This window comes from Pungitius pungitius, chromosome 16, assembly GCF_949316345.1.
Source record: "Pungitius pungitius chromosome 16, fPunPun2.1, whole genome shotgun sequence".
NCBI lineage: Eukaryota > Metazoa > Chordata > Actinopteri > Perciformes > Gasterosteidae > Pungitius > Pungitius pungitius.
In genome coordinates this window covers 8687732-8714242 of record NC_084915.1, presented here as the reverse complement: position 1 = coordinate 8714242, position 26511 = coordinate 8687732, and the positions used below count along the sequence as shown (strand labels likewise).

The window sequence follows — 26511 nt, the reverse complement described above, 5'->3', positions numbered from 1 at the left end:
ACATTTTACCTCTATACATCAAAACTTACAAGAAGCCTTTTCCGCAACCCAGAGGTCCGAAGAACAGTTCTGTCGGGAGGCAAACCTTTCTACACACTCCACTTAGACTGGGACAAGACCAGGGAAAGGACGCAGCCTCATTCTCCACAACTGTAATAATGAGAAAAATCTTTGTTGGGTTAAATATTAAATTCTTTTGTAGTTAAATAATCTATAATCTCTGCAAATGCAAACAATGCAGATTTGGGAAATAAACCAAACCATGCAAAAATGTTTCATTAGTACTCACCGCTAAGCAGCAACACAACCAAGAGCGCCAAAACAACCATGTGATGGCAAGACATCCTTCCGTCTGAAACTATCGCTCCAAAGTGAGGCTTAGGCCAGGGTCTGTTGGTACTTGGGTTAGTGGGGAGGAGTGAAGCTAATTTGAAGCAGCATACTGGTCACTCGGTTTTATTTTACAGAGTTAGAAGAATCCCAAAGAGAGCATGCTTTTCTTAATTAAGAAACCTGCAGCACTGAGCCAAACTCGTGACCACATATTTGCCATGAGACCAGAGACAAACATTCCCATGAAGCTTCTTGTATTCCATCTGATTGGAAACCCATGCACATATTTCCCTGTGACTGCTCTCTGAGATTAAGGACATCTGCCATTAAATTTTAACAGAGCAGAATCTTTTGTAAAGGAGAGGATTTTGTAAACAGCAGTAGCTTTTTTAATTCTAGGAAACAAAAATCAACTGCAATAAGCAAAAATCCTACCAAGGAACCAGGGGAGAAAGCGGAATTTACTTGTGTTCAGGTGAAATGGGCCTACATTGGATTCCTTTGGCGACAGCAACCAATAACCCTTTTCTCACCATTGAATGTACGCCTTGAATGTTGGACCGTACAAGGTCCCCATAACACAGGCCACCACCTCCCTAGTTGGTATATTATTCCAGGTACTGTCAGGGTTTAAGGTCTAAGGGTGAGCCCAATAGCTAACTGCTCTTTCCCTGAATCTGAACGGAGTTCCATATCAAATGAAAAAATACTAATCTGCTAATTGACAAGGAAGCCGCTCCCAGGTTTGGCTACAGTGAATGCCATTCAAGGTGACACGTGTTTATCAGCATGTTAACAAATAATTATTCACACATACACACACGCGCACACACACACGGAGCCGTTTAGAGTTCACTATTCTGTACAGTATCTTTCCAAAGGACACGTTGTCATGTAAAACCAATATATTAACAGCCCGCTCTTCCTTAACCACAGTCACTCGTAAATGTAAAGAAAATAAATATGACAAAATCTCAGCAAGCACAAATCGCAATTTTAATAAATACAAAGAAATAGACGACCAAAGGAATTGTTGTTGTTGTTGTTGTTGCTACGATTTGCATTTGGCCCGAGGTCACGACCCCTCGGACAGTTTCATCACTGTTGCATCAGTGTTTTCCTCGCATCCCATGTCTCTAATCTCAAGGAGGAATAGACTAACAAATGTGTTTATTCACTTACGGATTACATCATCCCTGCTGAAAACATGCATTCTTCAGGCATCTGTGCTATTTGAATTAGCTGTCTATTATTCCTTTTTCATCTGATTTGTAGAGGTCAAACATAAATGTTTCTAATGGTAGGAACATTTCAACATATATTCCATTATTCATACATTAAAACGTAGCTCCTTCCATGTCGTTCTCATAAATTATTTTTGCTTCAAGGCATTTAATGACTCTCTCCCCAGGCTTTATCTGATGGCCAAATCTGAAATCCCTCACTGACCTGACCAATCAGGTCCATATTCTTTACCATAATCGTTACTTTTGAACCAAAAAAAGTTAATTTAGACCAGAGCACGATTGAAAAGTAGTATCATTGAGAGAAAATCGATCGAATAAGAAAAGAAGATTTGCCGGTGTGTTCTCAATAAATGAACATCCTGTGATGGTTTGTCAGGTGTTTGCAGGCCGAAACAATCTGCACATAGTTTTGTTTCCTTTGTCAATCCTCTTCTGTGTCATATCATATCCTACATCCTTTGAGTCAATCTTTGTCTAAAAAAGAGTCATCTAAAATGCGATTATGAGATGAAACAAGACATAACAATGCATTTCTTTCAGTGTGCCTTTGCCATACTTTATTCAATAAAAAAGTAATGTAGCTACAATATGGCACACTTATGCAATGTTAGTCAACAGCATGGTACTGTGTTTTAGTTATACAAAGCATGCTTGTACATTAAACACTTAATAAATACAGTTATTCCTCTTAACACTTAAAAAAAATCTTTCTTGCAATTTTCAAGGGCAAATTTTAAGTCTCAAAAACACAAGGCGGTGGAGGAAACACCAGTTCTCCAGGCCGAAAAAATACAGAAATACAAAACTGTTTTACAAACAATTAGGTAGACGGCATGCATACAAAAATAGACAAATATTCTGACCATTCCTTTGTAATTTACAATACTAGTTCATTATTGCCAAGCATTTATTTGTGCTCCTGTTTTGAGGAATAGCTTGCTTTCTACATCTTTGCTTGTCCCTTGAAAAAGTACAATGTACATTCACAATCACTGAGGCACAGCACTTGATTTACAAATTTGTTTAAGTACCCCAAAACATTGTGTAGTCACTGTTGCAGCAATGTAATATTAAATATGTATATATGCTTAACACCCTGTACAGTCATAGAACAAATCATACACACATGCATAAGAAAATGTTGTGTACATCCAAAATAGCCTTTGTCGTCAGACAGAGCAGCTGTACACAACTCCAGCAGAAAGTTCAAAACGAATCAACAGAAGCGAGGCGAGGCGGCCATGCATGCGAGCGATGGATTACAAAGCTCCCCGACGCATCTTTGACACGGACACAAAGTGCTTATATTCCAGTCATGAAACCTGTTGCTCTATCGAGCCAGACCCCCTCTTCGCCTTTAGTAAGAGCCCTCATCTTGAGAGCGGAGAGAGACACCAAGTCTTTGTGCTCCTGCACGGTGAGCGAGGTTGAAGGAGCTAAAGCAGAGGAGATGCAGAGCCAAGCAGGTAAAGGAAGGGTTTTGGTGCCTTTTAGCTCCAGCAAAGGGATGCCAGCAGTGTGAGGCACAGGCTGAGGCGATTGGTTTGAGGTTTTATTAACACACTGATCCTCAGTTTACCCTAAAAAACCCAGGGACCGGTTGGTGTCTTGAAGAGGGACATTCTGTAATAAAGTCAAAGTATCACTTAGAAATAAATCTTACATGTATGGAGAGACACACATGCAAAAAAAAAAAAATGTTTACCTTAAGGGAGCTCTGGAGGATCCGCAGGCGATGAAGCTTGTCATCGAGCAGTGGGTCATTTGCCCGGCGGACAAAAGAGCGTTTGTACTCCAGGCGGTTGGCTGATCTGTGGTCAGACGATGTGGACAGACTGCTCTGCTCCAGAGCCCTGTACAAGTCTCCCAGAGAGTCAGCCTGCATCCTGCACTCCCTTCCCTGGCCTGCGAAGAAAATCAAAGATTTTACATTAAACTCAGGTAAAGGATGAGAGTTCGATCTATTTATTATATATACAGCGAATTAGAAGTTGTAACAAAAGAACCACATATCAGAGATATAACCTTTAATAAAATAAGCTTAGCAGTGGATCCGGTACTGCTCCACTATGTGGAGATTAGCAGAAGTTCAGTCAGAAAGACTCATTACGTTAATTCAATAATCTCTCTCTTTCTTTGGTTTCTACTCCAGGAGCTGATTATAGGGGTTTACTCTGAAGTTCACCAAGCAAATTTCTTGTCACAATCTCCCTCAGCCAATCACATTGTTGCTGTCATAATTTGAAAGTGCATCCAACCCATTCACCTCATGTCTCCATCATCGAATCACAAAAGACTCTTCAATATTCATCTCATCATGCATGTATAATGTATCATTGTGTCAGTCCAGATTAAAGAGGACATTGTAGATGCAGCTTCTCTGCCCACACATCCACACAAGCGTTTACATTATATGCTGGGTAGTTAGCAAACCATAGGCTCGTGAAAGGAGTGCAAAATACAGCAAGATGAGGGGCAAATATACCGTACGAGTATAATACCAAAAGATTGTTTTAGCAATATAAATATAATTTATGCAAAAATGGGTTCCTGTGAATGTTAAATCATTAAATGATCAACAATTATAGCTCAATGAGTAAGCAGCATTTCACTTTCGTACTTATTCGAGGTGAAGTTAAGATTGAACCACTTTTAAAAGGGCCAGAACTAATGGCAATTCTGCAATTATTTTCTTAATTAAAGGAAAGATGTGTGAAACACCGTCACAAGAGCCAAAGTGAAACCTTCAATGTGAATATTTCTATCCAACCACTGAATATATATTTTTGGGTCATTTTAGTTTACTCTGTGAAAGTAAGTGATCTCAACATATTGAGACATCAAATCAATCTGAATTTATAGAAAATAAAAGTAATTAAATAAAAAAGTAATCTGTGTCCTCTTCTGTTTACGCAGCCATACACATCAGTACATACATACATACATACATACATACATACACAAACACATACACACATATATATATATTTTCTCCTGTATCATTTATCTTTGGTACATCTCTTCACTATGAAATCGTCTTTAGCGAAAAGTGCATCTTGTGCATCATTCTAGTAAACTAGGAGGGCTCCTCATACCTCCTGTTTACATACACTGCCCTCTGCTGGCATAGTAACAATATAAAAGTGCACTGAATCAGGTTGTCGTCACTGTATGTTCTGTTTAGGAAACAGACTTGTGCGTTTCCACTTGCTTTGTGGTTCTTTCTTGTCTTTACAGGCAGTGGTGGAGAGAGTCACCGTGAAGAGCAATAGATAAATGAGGACAAGAAGAAAGGACCCTTAGGCGTGTTTCTTTATGCTGTACAGAATTCAACATTAACATGGGCTGAAAGGATTCCTCCTCGCCTCACCATTCAAACATTGCCCAGAGGTGCAATGACATCTCGGTCGAGCAAGAGGGAGGGAGAGAGTGTGTGTGAGAGAGGAGTGAACTGCCAGGATAAATCACTATCAAATAAGACGCTAAAATTCATCTCACTTAGACAACTGCCCTTGGGGGTCTTTGAGGGACGACAAATGGGCTGGCGTCAAATCCAATCCAATAAGGCAATAGCAGCATTCAACCTCTGATATTTTCTGGCTCTGACTGTGTGTTAGCAGCTTTAATCAAATGAGTGATGACAAAAAAGCACGTTTGCTCAGCACTGTGCAGAAGAAAACACTGATGTGCATGTGACGGTGCGTGAGAGACGTTTCAGGGTAACGTGGGTTATATTGTTAAGTGTGTGACCCCTTGGTCTCCTCCATTTGTCTACTGCCGTAGTTCCCACTGCTATCTGTGAGAGATATCCCCACTGCTCTGTCAGATTAGCTCTTGTATACTTTCATAGACAAAATCCTGCACCAAATGTCCCCATTTTACTTATTATAATCAGGCTGTTATCTAACAGTGTTTTTGATTCAAAGTCTATATTGTGATTTATTCTCCGGAAATTGTTCTTGTTGAGAATTTTCAGTCTAGTTTGTATTCATATAAATACCACCATCATATTCTTCGGACTTTTATATTTTTATGATTAGCTGAGCTAGTCCACATTCTTTCATATACTTATCATTAAATCAGTGATTAATGGTCGTGCCTTGTCAGTACTTTTCTATTTGTCTGCTGGTTATTTCTTGGCAAGTGATTAACAACTAGTTATTCAACGGATTGTTTCAATTCTAGTTTGAAGTAATGTATTATATCCATAAACCTTGGCATAATCTTAAAGGTCTCTGCTCGCAGTTCATGGGAAAATAGAGATGCTGTGTATCTGACCGCTGCCTCTGGCCCGGTCCAGCTGGTAGTGACGGGGCTCCCTCTGATCCGACGCGGCTGCGGTGGCGGCCAAGATAGCATGGAGCCCGCTGTCCCTGGGTAGCGTGAAGCTGCGGGGCTTCCCTCCTGCATCTGAATCGATGCTGGACCTGAGAGGCAGAGGCAGCGCTCTGTACTGTTCTAGCAGCTGGCTGCGCTGTGCCGGCAGGGTGGACTGTCTGCGGTACTCCATCGCCAGTTGGTCTCTGTCCTCAGAGAGCAGGTTGTCCTCCACCGGAAACGTCTGGAGGTATTGCATCCTTGAGTTCTTTTCCATCTGGTCATGCCATGAGTTTCGGTGGCCGCTCGTCTTCTGCCTGGAGGAGATGCCGTTGTTGCTGCTGCTGGTGCTGCTGCCGTCCTGAGGCTTATAGTGAAAGTCGTCATGAGAGGACCGCGACTGGAACGTGTCGGAGGAGGAGAGGTGGCCTCGTTTAGGTTGCAGGTAAGGACTCACCTAAACAAATACAGGCTGTTAGCAACTAAAAAATAAAATGTAGCCCTATCTTCCTAAACCCAGGCTGCCGGACTCACTGAGGATGCTCTCGGGTAGGTGTCATAAGGTGGTGGCGGACTGTCCTGTTTGGGCATCGGGGGCATCTCCATGTCCTCATGATCACTCTCACTCCAGTAATCTGTCACAAACAGAGATGTCTCGTGTTATTTGATTTAAACTATTTTTTTAATCTCTATTGCAGAATCACAAAAAAAACAAAGCGGGTAACACTCACACAGGACTTCAGCAGCTAAGAGTTTAGATCAACAGTATGTACAATATATTACAGCTTTATAAACTGCTGCGTAAGGTCATGGCCCATGAGTGAGTCTTCTGTCAGGTAAAGATGCGGCGTAGGTGTTCGGGTTCAACTGTTGAGGCTGAATATGGAGACGGATGAATCAAGAGCACCTCCTGTTAAATCCTGTGGAGGTGTTGAGTGTCTTATTTGGGCACTTGTCTAGGAAGGAAGAAGCCCCCTCTTTATAGAACCAATGACAAACCAGATCATCCGCCCACCTCGGTGAGGTTTCTACGTAGGCTCCTCTAAATAGCACAAAGGTTGGTTAAATCGTTTCCTGTCCATATGTGGGAAACCAAATAACAGCTGAATATGAAAATAACAAGAACGCCTTCAGCCGCGGAAATTTGCATTCATATTCAGCACACAGCAGAGATGCTTGAATGGGATGGAAAGTCAAAAAGTGGAACGCTGGCAATTATGGAAGAATACAACTTAATTAACTGAATTCTTGTGTTTGCAGCATGTGAAATAGGGCTCAAAGAGCAGATACGTTCTGATGATTGACTGCTGTAAACGTGTGATATGAAATAAAAAAACCTTACTTAATAAACATGATTCCTAAAGGAGAAGGCTTCATATGAGTGTCGACCAGCAAACTGCAACAGCCGGAGAATCACAGTGAACAGCCGGTGAATAATCTCACCTTGGTCCTGTTGAATTTTCTCCTGCTCAGAGTAGCCTGCCACTGCCATACTGAGACGACTCAGCCACCTGAGGGGGGAAATAACGAAGGTATGTGTCTCCCTGTTTGATCACTCCCCTTTTAAAACGCCTCTGTTCAAGGAGACTGGGGGGTCGGGGGATTCAATATCCGGCCGGCAGGGATATAAAAGCGGTTGCAGAGTTTACAGCATGACTATCACAGCATCATTAACTCACCGCGACATGTCGTCTACATTTTCCGCTGCAAAATAGAAGGTCTTTATCTTCGGATGGCAAGCCTTGAAAGCACTGAAAGGGAACCCAGGGAATATTTACTCATACGTAAACACAAGAACGGGGACGTATAGCAAGAATTAACATATGAATGCGAAAGACTTCTGAGGTAAACGCGGCCACATAGAAACAAAAACTTTGCTTCATTAGATAAACTGCTCTGCTTGTTTGTAAGTCTGGGACTGTTCAATTTAGCATGTAAAACAATACAGATACTTAGTTGCATGATTAATATATATATACACACACACAAAGGTAAACCATGTTTAACAAGCCGTTATTTTGATATTGAAAACATCTGAATTTGATGGTATTTAACCCAGTAGTACACAAAAGAAGCATTAGATGTGCTCACATTTATTTGGCAAAAAGAATACTATTTAAAGAGCCCAATTATTATTTGAACTGTCTGTTTTGCAAAAAATATTTGGGTTTCATTAGAAAGCAAGATTTGGCATGCTTCAACCAGATAAGATTGAGCGACTGAGATCTAAATATTTTATTTGTCCTGAAATATTTCTATATCTCCAGAGATTCATGAGCTCATGAGGTTATTTTTATTTATAATCTCAGTTAGTTGGAGGTCATCAAAGTAAATGTGTCTCACTATGTTATAACCAACATCAACATTACTAAAACAAAAAATTTCATAAGACATTGTTGTATGGGATTCAGTTAAATTATCAATAATAAAAAGCTGTAAATGCACTTTTGTCAGTACTGCTACTGCCCTTCCGCTTCAGCTTTATATTCACAATATTAGATTTAAACACAATATCGTATTAAAATGATAAATGTGTACACACCAAAGTGCGTAGTTTTTGTGAGTCAGGCGTCCTCTGTAAATTGTCCGTTCTAGTTGGTCAATTTGCTAAATTTTTCAATGCGTATGCCAATGTTTTTCCAGCCAAGTGGCATTTGCGCAAAAGATCCGCAGCGATAATACTTTTTTAGGATTGGCACATGAAGCCTCTGCTGCCAGCTTTGTGAGCTCAATTCAACACATATATATCTAGTGTAATTTGTTCAATTTTGAAGCTAAATGTATAAGCAATTAAAACCTAGAATGCTTGATCTGTGGTGTCTAGAGGAAACAAGTACTCAGTACTCACTACTTCCGTCTGCATTCAGTGGCACGATCAATCTTGAACTCCGGGAGGCTGACAAAGCCCTCTGCCTTCTCATCCTGTGAGGAGCAAACAGAGTTGAAGTGCCACAATTAAGAGATAAATGCTGTGAAAATCTCTTTTTTGTGAAATTCATCATATTTACCTCCTCGTTCATGTACCAGTACAAGCATGTGTCTTTCAGGATGAACCAGTACTTCTTCCACTTCTGTGAGAAATAGGTTTTAGCATCTTTCTTTTTCCACAGCCAGCCCTCGCAGTCGCCCTGACCCAAGTCTCTGCAGGAGATCCGACGCTTGCTGATTGAAGACATAGGACTTCCAGCTGCAGGTGCAGCAGGGGAGCAGACAAACAAAGGGGGTCAGGAAACACCCTGCTTATGTTTAGGTTTGAGTACAAACCGATGCGCCTACCTTTGCTCTTCTTCTTTGACCTGGACATCAGCGAGGATCGCTCAAATACCTGCAAAGGAAACAGGAATGATGACACGCAGGTTGCTGAAAGCCCTCTACTTACACAATAGCTTATGACAGCAATGAAAAACATCCCAGACATGAGGGACTGACATGGTAGAGGGAGGCGGAGTCAGAGCTGGATGTGGACAAGGAAACCTCCATCTGGAGGGCGGGGACGAGCGTGTAATGGGTGGGGCTGGCTCGCCGCTCACTCTTCCTCCTGTTCTGACTCAGGCTGCGTCCCAGCAGGAAGTCCTCCCCCGGGGATTTATCTTCACTCGCAAAACGCAGCAGGGAATTCTCTGCAAGGACACAACAGCCGCAATCTCAGTGCTACACACAGTATTTTACATTGACTAATTTATAAACCAAATGGCTGTATAGTTCCACTAAATGTGGAGACACTGCACCATTTTAGTAAGTCTGTTTATCAGTAATTTTACATTCAACTTTTCAGACCCAACGGTTTGCTTGTCATCTAGATTGCTCTCTTTGAGATCAGTGAATGCTGACTTTTCAAAAGACTTCCAAAAGAGGGGGGCTGTTGTCAGGCAGGAAGGCCTCAAAACGGTATCTCTTGTAGATAAATATAGCATCATCACTTCTTTTGAAAATCCCAAAGGAGTAACATACTGAATCTACTACGTCCCTGGAGGAAACGAACACTTCTTTGGGACTGAAATAAAGCAATTCAGTCTCCTCCCACTCCCTTTACCACCTAGCTCGACAGTCAACAACAAAATGTGAACATTTCAGGATTTATTATACAGTTGCCAAAGCAACGGTGTACTTTATATATCCAAACAAAGAGAAATGGAAAGGCTGAGAGCGAGAAAGAGAGGGATGACAGGAAAGGAGGAACAGCGACAGATTGTGAACACATGGAGGAGATCGTGGCATTTCTGACATCCAGCATGTTATCGGTTTTGACGGGCCAGCTCATCCTTCTACTTTTTGGCGAGGAGATCTGAGATGGTGAGGATTTTATGAGATATCCTCCCACTCCCCCCAGCTTCCTCTGTCCCTCTCTGTCCCCCTCCTCTCTGTGTCCCCCTTTCTTTTTCTCTCTCCCACTGCCTCCCACTCACCTCTCCTGCTATCTCTCTTCAGCTTGGCCAGGTCTTCGTTGTCTCCCACCCAGTTGTACTCCACTGGCATTGAGATGGGCCTAAGCCTGCCTGGAGCAAGGAGGCGCAGGCAGCGTCAATATCACACAACTGCCCACACACGCACATCCAACAGCTGTAGACGTCTCAAAGACGTCTCGAAAGAATACAGGCGTCACATTTGCGGGGCTCTGCGCCGTCGGCTCTCACGATTACAGTATTACAGCGTTAGATTAGTCTTACCATAGGTGGGAGTGCTCCCTCTGCGGACTGATGACACCTCTTGGTTCTGGTCGTACTCATAACAGTACAGTATAGCATCTTCCTCCACCAGAGGAAATTGCCGCCGACACTCCTGGTCCAGGTAGGAGTTTGGTGACTCAGACCCCTCTGCGACCTGGGCCTCCGATTGAGGATCATCACCCGAAAGACTGCTCTTGTCATCTCTGTGGTAACGAAAAGCAGGGAATCATTTCTCCGTCAGTTAAGATAGTGATTAATATTAGAAGAAAGAAAAACTGCCTCCATCAGAATGCAATACACTGAAAAGCATGTAAAACATCAATGTGTTCTATCACTCCATACTTTCTCACGTCTCCTGCCCGTCTGTATATTTCTAAAACAAGATCACATATATATAATGATACAGGAGAAGAAAAGAAAAAAATATATATATTTTATTTTATTTTCTTCAATTTATGTTTATATATATATATTCTTTTTTAATATAAAATCTACAGTTAATAACTACCAAATGCTAATTACTTTACAACTAAAATAGTCAACCAAAAACAGTAAGCAGGATGCTAACATGCTCACAGTGTGAAATGTGAATTTACCCAAGGTCCCACTTTTATCATCATTGCTCCACAGCACCACCGGTTGTCAAAAACTCCACAGCATACCTTCATTTAGTAAAAGACTTCTGGTGAAGTGTGTGTTATGTGTGTGAGTTCACCTGGGGGTGTAGGGCTCTGCTGGAGGAGGGGGGATGTAGAGGTCCTGCAGAGCACAACTACTCCTCCTGGATGGAGTACTTAAAGTGCTGGTGGGTGTGGCGACACTGCTGCTGGGGCTCTGAGGGAAGATTGGCTGTGTGTGAGTGAACATGTGTGTGTGTGTGTGTGTGTGTGTGTGTGTGTGTGAGAGCACGTGCAAAAGAGAGAGAGACAGGAAGACGGCGAGAGAGAGCAACAGTTACAGGGATTGACACATAGAAAATTTGCAGTTGACAGCAGTCCAGTCAGTTAGTCAGTCGGGGACCATTTGTTGGGTGTAGAGTGTAGTGCTGAGGATCTCAGCCGTGAAATGAGCAGCCTTCTGTACGTTGCTGATGCTGGAGTTCTAACTAGTGCACACAAGACGACAGCTTGGTGTGCAGTCTCATTCAGGTCAAGGAAAACTTGGTCATAGCCTATTGTCTGCTAAACAGTACATAGAATAAAATGCTCCTTTATAGCAAAATATTCAATAAATCAAATTGTTCTCATTCACATAAATTGAATAGTCAGATAAAAGTAATCCAATGACAAGAAGCCCTTTTTGCAGGGATAAAATTCCAAAATACATTTATTAACAAACTTATTAAATGAGGGAAATGAATGTTAAATGACTAACTTCACCGCTTAAACTATGCCAATATGTTACGTAACTCACAGTTGAAAAATATCAGAGATGTGCTCCATCATAACATGTTATGTGTGTCAGTGCTTATGCAGGGCGTCCGCGGCACAGACCACCTTTACTGTTGGTAATTGCGGTTTCATTGTTCTTTTTAGTCAGACATTAGTTTCTAGGTCAGTTTTTTCAATCCTTAAAAATACCAGCAGGAGAGTGAATTTGATTTAGGTGGAGAAAAAAGAAGAATGAGGATGTGAAGTGGGAGATAGCTGAGCAGGACCGCGCTTTAGGGCCTCAGTTGGAAGAAAACATTTTCTCTGGCCTCGGACTCAAAGAAAGGCTGAGCTACATTAATCCACATCCCGCTCACTTCAATTCATTCTGGCTCAGGCTCACGGTCCTAAAAATGGGGTTGGTTTGGCTAAAGTAGGACAACAGATGCCGCCGAGGTCTGAAATGTCAACTTGTGAACGAAAGGATGCTGGAACTTCCAACTAATCGTTTGCAAATGTGGTTGACAATGGAAGGGGACACAGAAAAAATTACACTGCACTGTAATGTAATGACATGTTTAGGAATGTTGAATTAGCACCTTATTGTAAAAGCACTAATTTAATCCCATCCCGGTCTATGCATGTTTGAGTCTGTGCAGTCTTATCCTTAACAGACACACACAGATATATACATACAAATACATATCTACAGACAAACTATCTGCAGAGTATGAAATAAGCCATCATACTTGCAGAGCCAACGGTTTCCATCTCATATTCTTGAGCAGTGCAGGGGTTGATGTGAGTGTGCTCTGTGGGCGTTTCTTCAACGTCAGGGTGACACCTGCAGGGTCCCCACGCAGTGAGTTCACCAAGTTCTTCAGCTGCCAGCCCACCTAGCAAGCAACAAGACTATGAGGGTTTCCTAAAACTCAGAAGGCAGGCCCATGACTAAAAGCTAAAGTAAAAACAAGTGGATATTTTAACATGAACATCCAGTTAGTGCAGTTGTTATTCTTCACGCATATAGTCTTCTTTCTCGAGTGATTTTGAGTCGTCTAACCCACTTCTGTGCCGTTGCGGTCGTTATTTGAGAGTGCACATGGCATCCTGATGATTGGTAGCAGCGGCACAGCCTCCGCGATGCATTTCGATGAGGATGTCAAATGCGAAGTTGGATGCCAGAGGGCATCCTGTGTACCTCCCATTGCATCAGTCCACAGGGCGCCGTCATGACGCACTGTTATAAACAGCTACAAGGCCTTTAAATAGTCTTTAACCAAGTTTTGATGACATTTGGCACAAAAACATCCCACCCAGAGAAGCACAGATTGCTGCTGAACCAAATATGCCAGCTCCAGTTTGAGGAGGAAGTATCCTCTCTTGCTTGGCTGACTGCACAGAGTTTCTGTACATCTTGTGTTTTCCGAGCAGCACTGACTTAGTAATCGCTCTGTTTCTTTGCCACTCATTTTTCATCTTCACTACCACTACACAAATATCCTTCACACAGAAATTGAATTAAAGAGATAAACAGGCTAAAACAGACTCCTGTTGTATACTCCAAAGCCTGCCTGTTTCTATGATAAGAAGATTGTTTTACTGGCCCAGAAAACAATTTCTACATCTACAGCAATACTCTTCTCTAAGGGGCTTCTTATAAACCCTGTTTCAGATTCTTCAGGGGACTCTTGTAACACTCTTCTGTGTTAAAATTTACTGTCCCTTTTTATGTGTCTGAAGCCTTCCACATTTATTGACCTGCACCAGGAATTCAATCTATTCTTGCTGCCTGGAGTAATTTATGTCTAACATACTGTCATTACATTTTTTACAGCCTTCCAATCTTGTGCCCAATAGCAGCAAATAATTTGTCATTTCTTAAGCTTATTCTAGATGTGTTGCTCTTTTATCGTTTGAAATTCAAAGATTTTCCCCTCATTACTTAGTTTTGGTTGGTGTGACTCCTTCTGCCGTCTTTCTGCTGAATTTCTTCTCCCAGCCGCTTTAATTATAGATCCCTGCACTATTTCAAGCGCCTCTTCTCTCATTCTTTTTTTACTTGATATTTGTTATACTGTCTCTTAGACTGGTGGATATTTTCTTTTGCTTTCCTGTTAAGATCTTCTCCTGTGGGCTCCCTGTTGTGTAAAGAGAAGGTGCAAGAAATCCTCCCACTATAGACACATCTACTTTAATGCAGTTTGGTTTCAGCATGCCCATTGCCTCCCCTACTGGGATGTTCATGAACCATCAACCATTATGGCTTTGTTCTTAACTATGGGCGACACTGAAGTAAATGTATAAGCAATGTTTAAGCTGGTTATGGCATTCATTGTAACAGCCGCACCAGGACATCGTTCCTTCAGACACACACCTCACCGACATCTACCATACCATTTATTAATAACAATGTCCCTGCCTTATGAACAATAAAAGAGAAAAATAAAAAACATTTATTCAACTGATGTCAATCACACTGCAAATTTAAGATGCTGCAGCCGATCACTTTTTGAAATGCATAACAACTTTGTTTCTGGCATTGTGGCAATTACATGTACTCCGCTCTTCTGTGCTCATCTGCTATGACAGGTAAAATGGTCTCTTATTAAAAGAGGTATTTCTTCTGGTTCCCCATGAGGAGCATGTAATGATCTTACTGCCTTCGCTTTCTGGCACTTCAAAGTGAGACAAAAGAGTCTTCACATCAAAATGAGCTCTGTATTTGCACTTATTGTCTATTGAGAAATGTCTGTATCTAGTCGGTGAGTTGACTGATTGAAATAAATCTGACTTGAGCGCTGTAATTATCATATGTCTTGTGGTTGAACAGGCAAGTAGTAATTATTTTAGACAATGGGCGCTATATTTAAATTGTGCACCAACTGATGTTTTTCCATTTCAACTGAATTCATACGATGTGTTGTACAAAATCTCTTTCGAAAAATATTGTTTTTGAGGACCCCAAACCTCTTTATCAGAATAATGATAAACTCTGGCTACTTGAATGGCAACATCAGCAGCCAAGGACCATTGTTTCCTGTCATTACCTCTACCATTCCTCTCGGATTTCTTAATCTTTCTTTGCGTAAAAAAAGGCCCCAAAAATCTTCAAACACAAAGTCTGTTGGCAGTCCCTCCCAAACAACTGCAACAAAACTACCTTCATTTGAAAAGGGATATATCAAGCACTTGTCCTGAGGAAAATGTAAAACAATAAATAAAACACCTGTGTGGATGCATCAGCGCTGTTCAGAAGTTTAAACTCTACTAACGGAAACCATAGTGAAAATGGTGTTAAGAGTCTGTTAAGGGCCCTGAGCAGGAACTTCCTGATTGACTGAAGGGCTTTTGAGAGCATGAGCTCAACCATTTCAACTGACCATCCAAGTAAAATATATACATCCTCAAAAACAACCTGCATGAGAACCCACAGCCAGCCACTTATACAAAAACAGTTCCAACAGTGATGCAGCAGCTAAATATACTGCAACACAGATATGATATGTTATAATATGTATGCATGAGCCACATACACATTTACCGCATGTACTGAGCACATGCAAAATGCATACAAAAATAATGGAAAATGTGAGAAGATTTGTCTTACCACAGTCTGATGATTGACCTGAATGACTTCATCTCCAGCATGGATTTTCTTGCAGCGGTCAGCCAGAGACTGATGGATGGAGAGAGAGGCAGAGTCAGTAACTGCAGCTCCATTTCACTTTCGTGAGGGTGTGATTTAAGAGACACCCCTCACTCTATACGGGCAAAGGAGCAGTGTAAAGGTGTAAACACAAAAAGTCGTGCACTTACTCCTTCTGTTGTCCCGGTGATTACATGCAGACCATCATACGTTGATTTGATATACATGCCCTGTGCAGAGATAGCAGGAATGTTACAACATGGGAACCTGTTAACCTGAAGCTCTTTTAACATGAAGCTCTTTTAACATGCATCTTGACACAGCAACACATATAGTTGCCACACAGACCAAGGGCCTTGAATTACTGCAAATCTTAGCATTTGTTTTGCGTTGTTGGGATTTGTCTCAATTCAAGCAGTTTTGCATGTTGAACTTGGATTTGTCTCATCAGACAAATCTCAAAATGATAACATCAAGAACCTTAAATACCAAATGCACAGCACAGCCTGAATTGCGGTCACTTAGCGGTAGGTCTCACGCAAATGCTCCTTCAAGCAGATTGAATCAAACATGGGGGATTATTGATCTGAAAATACTATTTGCACAGTAGCAAAGAAGTTAAAACTCAAACTTTTTCCTAAAAAGGGGGTCTAAGGGGCCTTACAAATGAACATGCACACAAACATGCACGACCCCGACACACATTTGCACAGATGTGCATGAGTACATATGTGCACTCACACACTTATACACAGAAGCAGCCTTCAAGTCTTAAAGATGAGTGAAAGAGGTTTATTTTTAGGCCACTTGGCCCACTGTTGTGTTCAGGTTTTACTGAACGGATGAAAGAACTTGCATGCCCCCCTGCAAGCATTTTGCGTGGGGGTGGGGCTTTTATTGTGGCCCAGAGCAGTGCGCTCGTGCCTGAGTGTAGGTCAGAGCGAAATGGAGTCTGACCAAGTGGGGAAGATTGTACAGTGGCAATAAATAAGTGTCTCTTCCTGCTACTTCACACGGTGGTTCTACCTATAGTTTATTCCCAAGGTAAGTGCATATACAAACATTTGTAGCATATCATCTGCAAGTTAAGCATTTTGTACTTTGTTCAGTTTAACATGGACAATGTAATATTTTCATGCTTATTTTTATAAACTGACTCATGTGGATGACGGACTGCGCAGAGGCACACAGTGTTCATGTTTTGTTTCATCATTCATTATTATATTCAGAGATGTGAAATGATGCTACAACTCATGTATAAAGTGACTTAAAAATTCAACATCCTCTTGTCTTATCAAACAATGTACCGATTACTCTCATTAGGCAAACAGCAGCTTTCTATTAACCCCAGCAACAGAGATTTTACTTTACTTTATATTTTTCATTCTGTGAGCATCACAGAGGAAATCTACCCACAATGCATTGGGAATAGGACTTCTGTTTTATGTAGATATTTTGGATTTCATAAAATAAGGGCAATAAAAGCCAACCTATTGGCAGGGCTCTGGAGGTAAATATTTGTAATTTGGGTCAACCAACCCTTTAAATAAATAGCCTATGTACTTGGTCCCTTCATGGTCCCAAAATACCTACAGAGGAAGGAGTTAAAAATAACACTAACTGGAAGGAACAAATCAGGCGAGGTTAGTAATAGTGGTTGAGCAACTTAAGTTAAAGAAAATGTTGCATGAGATAGATGCTGCAAGAAGATCTGCACATACCTTTTTTGGATCAAACATACATCAAAGGACGGTCAGATGTTGTGATTTACTAAATTAGTATTGGGGTTTTGGGCTTATACGCTTATTACATTTTGACGTGTTTACAATGAAAGAGAGTCTGTGTGGTTTGATGCCATTAAGTTAGTTCTTTACAGCTAACCTTTTAAATCATAGGTTGCTAAGTCCCATCCATGATGCAAGGCCTTAAGAGATGAAATGCAATGACATTTTCTTAATAGTCTTTAGGTTTTTTCATAAAGACACTGAACACTGAAATTAATTTTTCTCATTTTTTAAATCTAGAAATCATTGGTGTATTTCATACAAAAAGTGCCCACTACAATTAACAGGTCATTGGGGATGAAACTAAAAGACTAAACAGTACAATTCTAGTACAAACTATAAAATACTCTGCAACTACTACCTTATTACATTAAGTTCCCATGCCATAACAGTTATATACAGGATAAAAATCACAAATATACAATTATTTTCAATTTCATTTTTTCATTATTTCATAATGGTAATTACTGCACAGCTATTGCAATTACTATCCTAAAAATATTGTCAAATTGTTTATTTAATTTTGTAGTTACTATGTAATCAGGTTGTGTGGTTTAAAGAGAGCATTCTCTAATGACATACTGAGTAGAATGAGAAACTGTCAAAAGGGTTAGAGAGAGTGTGATTCTTGAAGTCTGAAAGAGAAGACACGGACTTACCAGTCCTTCAGTGGACTTTATGTTGGCCAGCTGCACAACCTCCAAATGTGCAGCCTGGGACACCATGGGATCCGAGGACAGGGAGATAATGTGGTCGCACACTTCAGACAGAGTTTTACACTGGGGACGACATATTAGGAATGAGTGCTACCTTAAAGTAGGTTCATTATGGCCTCATTACATTCAATCCGGTCAGCAACTCACCACATGCAGGATCTTGTTTTCTGTTTCGTACACAGAGCAGTCCTGGGAAACATTCAGAGAGCACTGTTACCCCAAGAGAATGTGTCAAAATGAAGTTATTATTGGTATTTCTGCTGTAGGTGGATATAAGCAAAACCGAGCAGCTTGGCACCTATAACCCCCAACACTCCCACACAGGCATGCACAAACACAAAACAAATGAGTCACCAATGCGGAGGCATGTCTCTCTCTCTCTCTCTCTCTCACTCTCTCTCTCTCTGCCAGTCTTCCTCTCTCGACAGTCAACTCTCCACGTCGCCATTTTTCACTCCCACCTTCAAATTTTCCCACTTGCATTTTTCTATAAACATCATTCTCACAAGGGACAGTCCTAAAACCTATCAAGCATTGCTTGCCTCATTTTATACTGATGTTTCAGGGTTGTACAGGGCTGGTTCCTTTTGTCAACATGAACATGTCAAACAGCAATACACTGATATTCAAATCAAATGTGTGATATGCTTCCCACTTTTACCCCCAGTTTGCAGTGTCTTTAGTTAAGCTCTAAATTGGATGTACATACAAAGAATTAGGTGAGATGCTGCTTCAGCTTTTTTCTGCAACAAGCATAACACAAATTATTTAATGAACTTTCAGCTTCTAAAAGACATGTATTTTCATATAAAGTATATATATTTGCACACTAAGTTTGAGGCAAGTATATTGAATTTTAGCATCACCGCAATCGTTGGGAAATGGGTTAACTCTCCTCTACTGGTGGCATTTTGATCTAGAAATTCATTTGGGATTAAAAAGTAACTTTAATTACATGATTTATGTACCTGTTGCACAATTGTAGTGAGTTCAAGACACAGCTGGATCACGTTGTTTCGTGTCACAGAGTAATCTGCCACTGCAGCAAATGGGGACCTGAAAAAAAAGGAGCACCTGGAATGAACCATTAGATCATTCTTCCTTTGAGAATAAGTCATTGGTAAATATGTGGGAACAATTACAAACACAATGTACATCAGGACACAAATAAGGATTTCAATATTTTTGGGATGTAAAGTCAGATTTTAGAGAATAATATGAATGTTATTTATGTCTACAATATAGCATTCACATATAGAAAAATTAGTTGAATTAGATTAGCATATTTTCTCATTGTGACAAATACTAATATTACTAGTAATATTACTGCTTTCTACTACTTTCTTCTCTATACTATCTTCTCTAAACAAAAACAAAAACAGTCTCAGTCTTTGTTACACCCCAACCCCTAATGTTGTCAACAACAACGGATTCAAGATGAAAATGAAACCTTGGATATTGAATTTATTGGGTCAAAAACACTGGAATTCCAAAAACATACTATGTAATAAACGGCTTGATACCAGAAAGCGAAGAATGTGTGCTTTTTTTTTAAAGCCATTTTTATAGCTGCTTCATGTTATTTTTTAAATGTAAAGAAAATCTAAAACTAAAAAAAAAATGTTCATGACATTTAATTGAAAATGGGTATGCATCCAGGATTAACTTCAGGGCTTTCAAAGTGGTGCAAGATTTGAGACTACTTTAGGCTGTGCCTAGTGCTGCTAAAATAACCCCCCTCCCTCCCCCCGGTCAACTTCAAAACCTAAAAGGCAAAACGTTGTGCGTAAAATATGTCCTGATGAACATTGCGTGTGGGTTTAACTTAATTAAATGCATTATACAGGCACCTTTTTGCAAATCTCACCTGTCCAGCCATGCCAAAAGGCTTTTGGCCGCAGCAATCAGGTCCACCACGGACGTGAGGAAGTCGTTGGGCAGCTTGTGGGTGGCTCGGCCGTCATATTGGCCGCTGCGCCGTCGGCCTGTGATGAAGTTCTGCAGGTTCTTGGCAGATGCGTTCAGCTTATGAGAAAGAGTCTTCAGATTCTCAGTCTCCAGCCCATAATTCTAGAGAAAGCAATGCAAATTCACTCTGTTTAACCAGTTAGTCGGTGAGACCACAAAGGTCACAACAGAAGATGCTACAAAGGCTATGAGGAAGGATAGCACTGACCCGTCCGGTCTGCCCCCCTCTCCATCTGTCACCTTGCATGTCAAGGGATAGCAGTGCCATCATTATTCTGCACATCGACTAATGCTCGTAGAGGCCTGTGGGTGTCTGTCACGTCAGAGTTTCTTGGGAGGGGAGAGCGCGGCAGGAGGGACTCTAATCATATTCAATACAGAAGGGCCTGAGAGACTTTAAACTAAATCCTAGTTACATAAGGAGCTTTGGGGCTGAAGCGAGGCCCCCCGTGCAGCGATGCGGGATGAGAGGACTGTAGAATCAGATTGCATCTGTGACCTCAGTCCACTAAATCTCCATCTAGTCTCTCTATGTGTCTCTAACAAGTACACATCTTCATCCCTATTCCATCTGTTCTCCTTCATTCCTCCTTTATATATATTGTATACCGTCTTCATATTTCTTCTGTTCCTCTAGCAATGCACCTTTAACCCCAACATGGATGTGCATTTTGAAAGAGCAGCATATAGGTTATTAGTTATCGCTATTGACATCCATGCTTACTTTGCTTTGATTGTCCCCTCATTATGAAACATAAATGTGAAAGATAAAGATAAAAGAGAAAACTGCCTTTTGACACAACAAGAATGAATTAACAAAATATTTCTCAAATACAAAAGAGAGCTTTATGTTTGCATTTACTTTGTGAGTGAGTGCTAAAAATATACCAAATAATTACTTAGTTCCCCCCTTCTCCAATTTAGGAATCTGAGGCTTTTCCCAGTTTTATATCATTTTAAAGGGGGGATATAATTTTGAAAGTTCTATGATATTGTAATAGTTTGACTTATTTTCTGACATTTATTTGTTGTTTACCCTTGGTTTACAACTTCAGGGGGTGGAGCAATAGTCGGCCAAAGCCAACCGGTTTGGCCGACCGGGGGGTAATAGTCAGGCAAACGGTTCGGCTGACTGAGGGGGGGTTAGAAGGGACAAACGATTCAGCCGAGCAGGGGGTAGTAGTCACTCTGGTGCGAGCCCACACGGACATATTCCCACATATTCATGTCAGTGTGGAACTGGCGTGCACTTTTATTGCACACCTTTTCAGCATCATAATGGTGTTGAATGAAAGGTTTCCCCCCCCATACTGTAAATGTAAGGTGGAGAAAAAAAAATGTATTTTAAAAAATTAAAAAAAATTATTTGATTAAATCATGTTTTTTTTTACTTAATTGTGGTTCCTCTTTTATTCTATCAGAAATTAGAATCAGATATAACCCAGTACATTTTCTAATGAGATTCACTGGAGAAGAAGACTCTCATCAGGTCATGGACATGGTCATTGGTTTATCTCAGGTCATTGATATCCTGCTGACGCAAATCACAAGTTAACCCAGGACTAAGGTGGCTGCAGGGACACATGGGGCAAGATTAACAAGCTGTGTGAATATTAAGCTTCTTCAACAGCACATTAGCCCGATGATCACAGCAGCAGTCTATCGGCAAGAGAGTAGTTCGTTTCCTGTGAGCCTAAGAGCAGAAATCCCTTCAGGAGAAGGTTGTAATCCATGTCAGCACTAACAACACATGTGCCTGTACAGAAACGGTTGACTAGATTATTATCTTTGGTAAATTTCCTGTGATGTTTGAAAAATAGTTGAAATGACAAAAAACTACCATTGTTCCTTTCTTGAAAAAATTTTTGGGATCATTTCAGCAAATTTTAAAACATTTGATAATCTGAGGAGGCACTAAATGGCCAAAAGAAACTTCATCCAGCAGCAGCGGTGTGAAACTCTGTGAGGTGACGGTACAGAGCAACGGGAAGACAGCGTGGGAAGCTTGGACTCACCAGAGCACAAAGTAGGTCCACAGCCTCGAGGACCAGCTCCTGGTGGCCGATCCTAGACACTCCCAAATCCTCCAGCTCCTGGTGGGTGATACGCAGCAGCTTGTCCCCTCCTACTTTCTCTCTCTCGAAGGTCTTGATGTACTGCTGCAGGCAGTCGTCCAGACCTGAGGGACGAATGAATAACTCCGCATCACGAAAAACTTGAGTTGGCTGGCGGCATCAGACTTTCTGATATCTTATGAAACATTTATTTACCTTACGTGTTCTAATCAGGCCTGATATCACTTTTCTTGCCAGAATTTCTGTTGTAGATCTGTAAAACCTAACACATAAAAAATACAACCTGTGCGCAAGTGTGAAACCGTCTGCGAAATCTGACAGATTCCACCTCCTCAACGGTCCTGAGGTGCCGTTCCAGCTTTAAAGTAGAAAATGCTTTCAACTAAAAAGGGGCTCCATGTCTGTGCTCAGATTGTGTTACATATTTTACTGCTGCAGCAGGTGTGAAGTCTTTCAGCAACGCAGACGGTGAAGTACAGGAGACTAAAAGTAATTAATTCTTCAGCTCAGTCAACGAATTGCACTAGGACCAACAGATAACTGCATTATTCCAAAAAAACAGCATCACAAAACAAACTCATGAGATACCATGAACTTAAATTAACCCATCTTCAGAAATTGCATGTAATTTGCCAAGAGAATTATGTTATAAATATATACATTGTGTGGTGCTCTAAATAACTACAGCTAATATACAGTAGTTTACTTTGAAAACCCAGGTTTCCTGTGTGTAGCATTTTATCTACGTTTATCTCTCTTTTATATGAAGCACACACACTATCTAGCTAAAATAAATTCATTAATTACCTAGATATTTTCTCAATTGATGAATATCTATAAAACAACAGTAAAGAAAGATATTCATTTATAAATGAATAAATAAATGCTGCTATGGCTAAAATAATTACATACTATCTATAGTTTTGTACAGCTGAGTCTCTCCAAATTGCTTCTTTTAACCATCAGTCTAAAACCTGAAAGATATTAATTTTACCAAAAAGACATTTCAGTATCTGTGCTTAATAAATAGTTGCTGAGTCATTTCTATTGACTGACAAAGCAATAAATTTAGTAATAATTTCAGCCACAACTCATTTATAGACGCACATACTGTGTGTCACCAGAAAGTGCTCTGAATACTAACTGGCTGTCCTTTTAAGATTGGAGACAGAAAGAGTAGCCTTTGTGAGGCTTTTTCTATACACACCATTTCCATCTCCTCAGTGAGAGAGACACACACACACACACACACTCTTTGCTCATCTGGTGTTCTCATCGCTGTGGACCAATGATATATACGTGTGTCTCAGCGCTGTGCCTGAAGCAGATCGGGCATTCTGATCGGGTTTAGCTGGCAGCTAAACGCTGGAGAGGAAACATAGGGAGTTTCATGGTTTTGCATACAATTTAAAGGCTTAACTAATCACCCTTTTTGCAAGTTAATTGAGACTCATTATATCACTGAAGTATTCCCCACATTGCCATAGAAACCACAAAGGAGGGTTTTGGCAGGGAATCTCTCTGACCGCAGGACCAAATACAGAAATACAAAGAGGAGAGTCGATGTGATGCTTTCCCAAAAATGCATGTTAGCATGAGACAAAGCTGCCGACATAGCTGTCTGATGAGCTCATTAGCAATAAACTCTTTTTTACATATTCACGTGTTATTGTAAAGCATTATGTAGCCCTATTTTGATGTGTATAAATAAAGATTAGTACTAGACTTGTACTTAATCTGTGGTTGTTAAAGTTTCAAAGTGAAATGTTTCATACTTGGCCCTTTCTGACAGTAGCATCATGTAAGAGATTGAGTACACTTCTCTGATTGCACAAAGTAATCTCCACTGCATCAATTTTCCCGACCATGTCATGTAGGGGTCAGATTATGAGGCACGCTGAGGAGAAATTAAAAGCGCAGCACTAGTAATGTGAAGCAGTAATGCAAGGCAAGAAAGATATTTTAGGGCTGTTAGCGTTGTTAAAATGGATTCCTGTTCATCCGACCCCTCCTTGATAACTGCTAGTGGCTGTCACTGTGTGCGAGAGCGACTGAAAGAGAACAAATACAAAGCTGATGTACTTCACGAAACATGAATCACGATAATGCACAGTGCAGGGACGAGAGATTATACTAAGCCTGCTTAAAATCTCGGATTCGATACACACACACAATTCATAAAAGCAATACTGAGATGGTCATATGTGTTTGCCCCACTACCACGCTCTTGTTTTAACAAACACATTTTCAGTCAAAGCTGGAATTCTTTTCTCTATTGTGAAAGAAATCTATTCTTCAAAGCTTTGTCGCAGCAGGGAATAGGGCGTCTTGCTCACACAAAACCCTACCGGGGGGTGGGGTGGAGAGGGGGGGGGGGGGGTGTGGGAAGGTCACACATTGCCCCTATTTGGCCTCCAGTGACATCAGGGGGCGTTATGCTAATAAAAAGGAACCTGTGAGTGCTAACGGCAAACACAGCCAGTTCTAAGTAGAGAATGGATGCGATACAAAACTAACCCCCCCCCCCCCTCCCCCCTCTCCGTTTCCTCTTCCTTGGTGTCTGTCAGCGCCGCTCCGTCCCTCACTTTAAATTACCCTTACTGAGCTTTGGGCACCCAATTGTCTCTGCTCCACTTGTCAGATGTGGGACACTGAAGAGCACTTTCTCATATCCAGTCCTTGCTTCTCGCTCTCTGTATATTCCTCACTGGTGCTACAAGTCTGTCCGCATCCTATGGCCGTTGGGTCGGCATAATTCTGCCACCAAGCTGTACGCTGTCTTATGTGAGCTAGCACACTGTTAAACAGGCTAAAACAGCCTGTTTAACAGGCTGCATCGATCCTTCAAATCATCTTATGCCTGAACCAGCAGGAAAATGCCGACAGACTTAGAATTATGATTAAGAGTGTGTGTGTGTGTGTGTGTGTGTGTGTGCTAAGGCAATAAACACGTATGTGTATCTTTCCTCTGGAGTATCTCAGTATGCTGCGTTCTGACACGTGAGCATGTGGCTCTGCAAAACAACACACGCTACCAAAACAATTGATGCATTGACAAACAAACAGACAGACTTTTAGAGCATCCCTTTCATCTCCTCCGCCTACATCTCACACATATTTAGCAATTACTTTAATAGGAGAAATAGACAAAAAGCTGCAAATCTATTGACTTAACCGCAGACAGACACTGTCCTGGTCTTGAGCAGATAATCTTCCTCTGAGAGGAACACAGTTACCAAATATTTTAAATGTTGAATTGATTTTTGACTACACATTAAGCTTTCCAACTTAATTCCGTCCCTTATTTCAAGCTCACTTTAGTCTTTCTCCTGGATGGCAGTTGGCCTTAAGAGTACTTCATTAACAAGCTGGATCTGTACATTGTGTGTACCGTTTTCCAGATTTGATTATATATGTTCAGGTTCACAAATATAAACTGATCTCACGCCTCAATAAATGTATAACGTGGCGTGGGTTTCACTGTGATGTTTTTAAAACTAGTTGTTCTTCGTGAGAACATCTGAGGAGCAGCATTTGGCACAGATGTCTATGTAAAGCTATCAAAGCTCATCCTCTAAACATTGCACACAAAGGCTGTAACATGGCTTGGCCCACTACTTGAAACAAAGAGTCTGACCCCAGTCCCAAGGAGAAGGGTCATAATTCGTGTGGGTTTCCCGCGTTAACAATGACCCCCCCTGCATGGTAGGATAGAGGTTCTGACCCGTTTTGGAGCTATTTGAGTGTGTTGGTCTGTGGATAACATGTTGCTCCGAAAGCACGAGGCGTCTCCGCGTTGTAACCGGCTGGAAAATCGATCAAGTGATTTGAGGCTGTAATTAAAAGCCAGTTAGCAGCTGCGAACCCCTCGAGGCTCAGCAGGTGTTTGGTTCTCATCACGAGCAGATCGGTGCATCACTGTTCAACGCGACGCCGCTTTATTTATTTATTTTGGGTGGTATCAGTTATGTATTTGGCTTACCTTTCATCCAGTCAACCACTTGACTGGAGCTCCACTTGCTCACGGGCTCCATAACCAGTGCCATGGTAGAAGTTTGTCTTGTTCACGCTTGACAAAAGAAAAGAGAAAGAGAACACCCACGACAAACCCGCCTCTCCACCTCAAAAAGCTTTCTAAAAATTAGGAAAGAATGTTTAGAAAACAAATAAAATATACGGACATTCCGTATTCTTCGACGCTGAGATCAAAAACAAAACCAGGTAGGTCCGAAACCTCCTAAATGTCGCTTAGACAACAGTGAGTGCAGCCAGGCAGAGGCGCACATTTCGGAGCTGTTTGCTCGCTTGACGGAGCTCTTTTATTTGTCATTCATGTCAGGCTCAGCGGTGGGAATGCTGGCGGGTCCTCGCTCCTTCCAAAATAC

The 26511-nt window shown here is 41.2% G+C and overlaps 1 protein-coding gene across 6 annotated transcripts; it reads right to left on the bottom strand.

The window, feature by feature from the left end:
- Nucleotides 1-2110: 2110 nt before the first annotated feature.
- Nucleotides 2111-26248, bottom strand: LOC119215457 (connector enhancer of kinase suppressor of ras 2-like). Of its 6 annotated transcripts, none has more exons than XM_037467639.2 (22): nucleotides 26109-26248; nucleotides 22067-22230; nucleotides 19951-20153; nucleotides 19052-19157; nucleotides 18231-18293; nucleotides 18027-18146; nucleotides 15754-15813; nucleotides 15545-15613; nucleotides 12684-12830; nucleotides 11280-11413; nucleotides 10565-10767; nucleotides 10304-10393; nucleotides 9327-9517; nucleotides 9174-9222; nucleotides 8906-9084; nucleotides 8746-8819; nucleotides 7577-7648; nucleotides 7341-7408; nucleotides 6432-6532; nucleotides 5859-6354; nucleotides 3286-3485; nucleotides 2111-3203 (listed from the first exon to the last, which is right to left on the bottom strand). In XM_037467639.2, exons 1-22 carry the CDS (start codon nucleotides 26170-26172, stop codon nucleotides 3156-3158), a joined length of 2901 nt encoding a protein of 966 aa, XP_037323536.2. In that variant the 5' UTR covers nucleotides 26173-26248; the 3' UTR covers nucleotides 2111-3155. The 6 variants fall into 6 exon arrangements, with proteins under 6 accessions (XP_037323536.2, XP_037323537.2, XP_037323539.2 ...); XM_037467640.2 differs by having other exon boundaries at nucleotides 11280-11398; XM_037467642.2 differs by having other exon boundaries at nucleotides 18231-18272.
- Nucleotides 26249-26511: the final 263 nt, after the last annotated feature.

Bases quoted from the DNA above. Each gene is read 5' to 3' on its own strand.
- LOC119215457 (XM_037467639.2), bottom strand. From the start codon at position 26,172: ATGGCACTGGTTATGGAGCCCGTGAGCAAGTGGAGCTCCAGTCAAGTG. The intron at 7,649-8,745 runs GTGAGTACTGAG...GTTCCCTTTCAG, and splicing joins ACTGAATGCAGACGGAAGTA to TGCTTTCAAGGCTTGCCATC. The intron at 6,355-6,431 runs GTGAGTCCGGCA...GTATTTGTTTAG, and splicing joins CCTACCCGAGAGCATCCTCA to GTGAGTCCTTACCTGCAACC.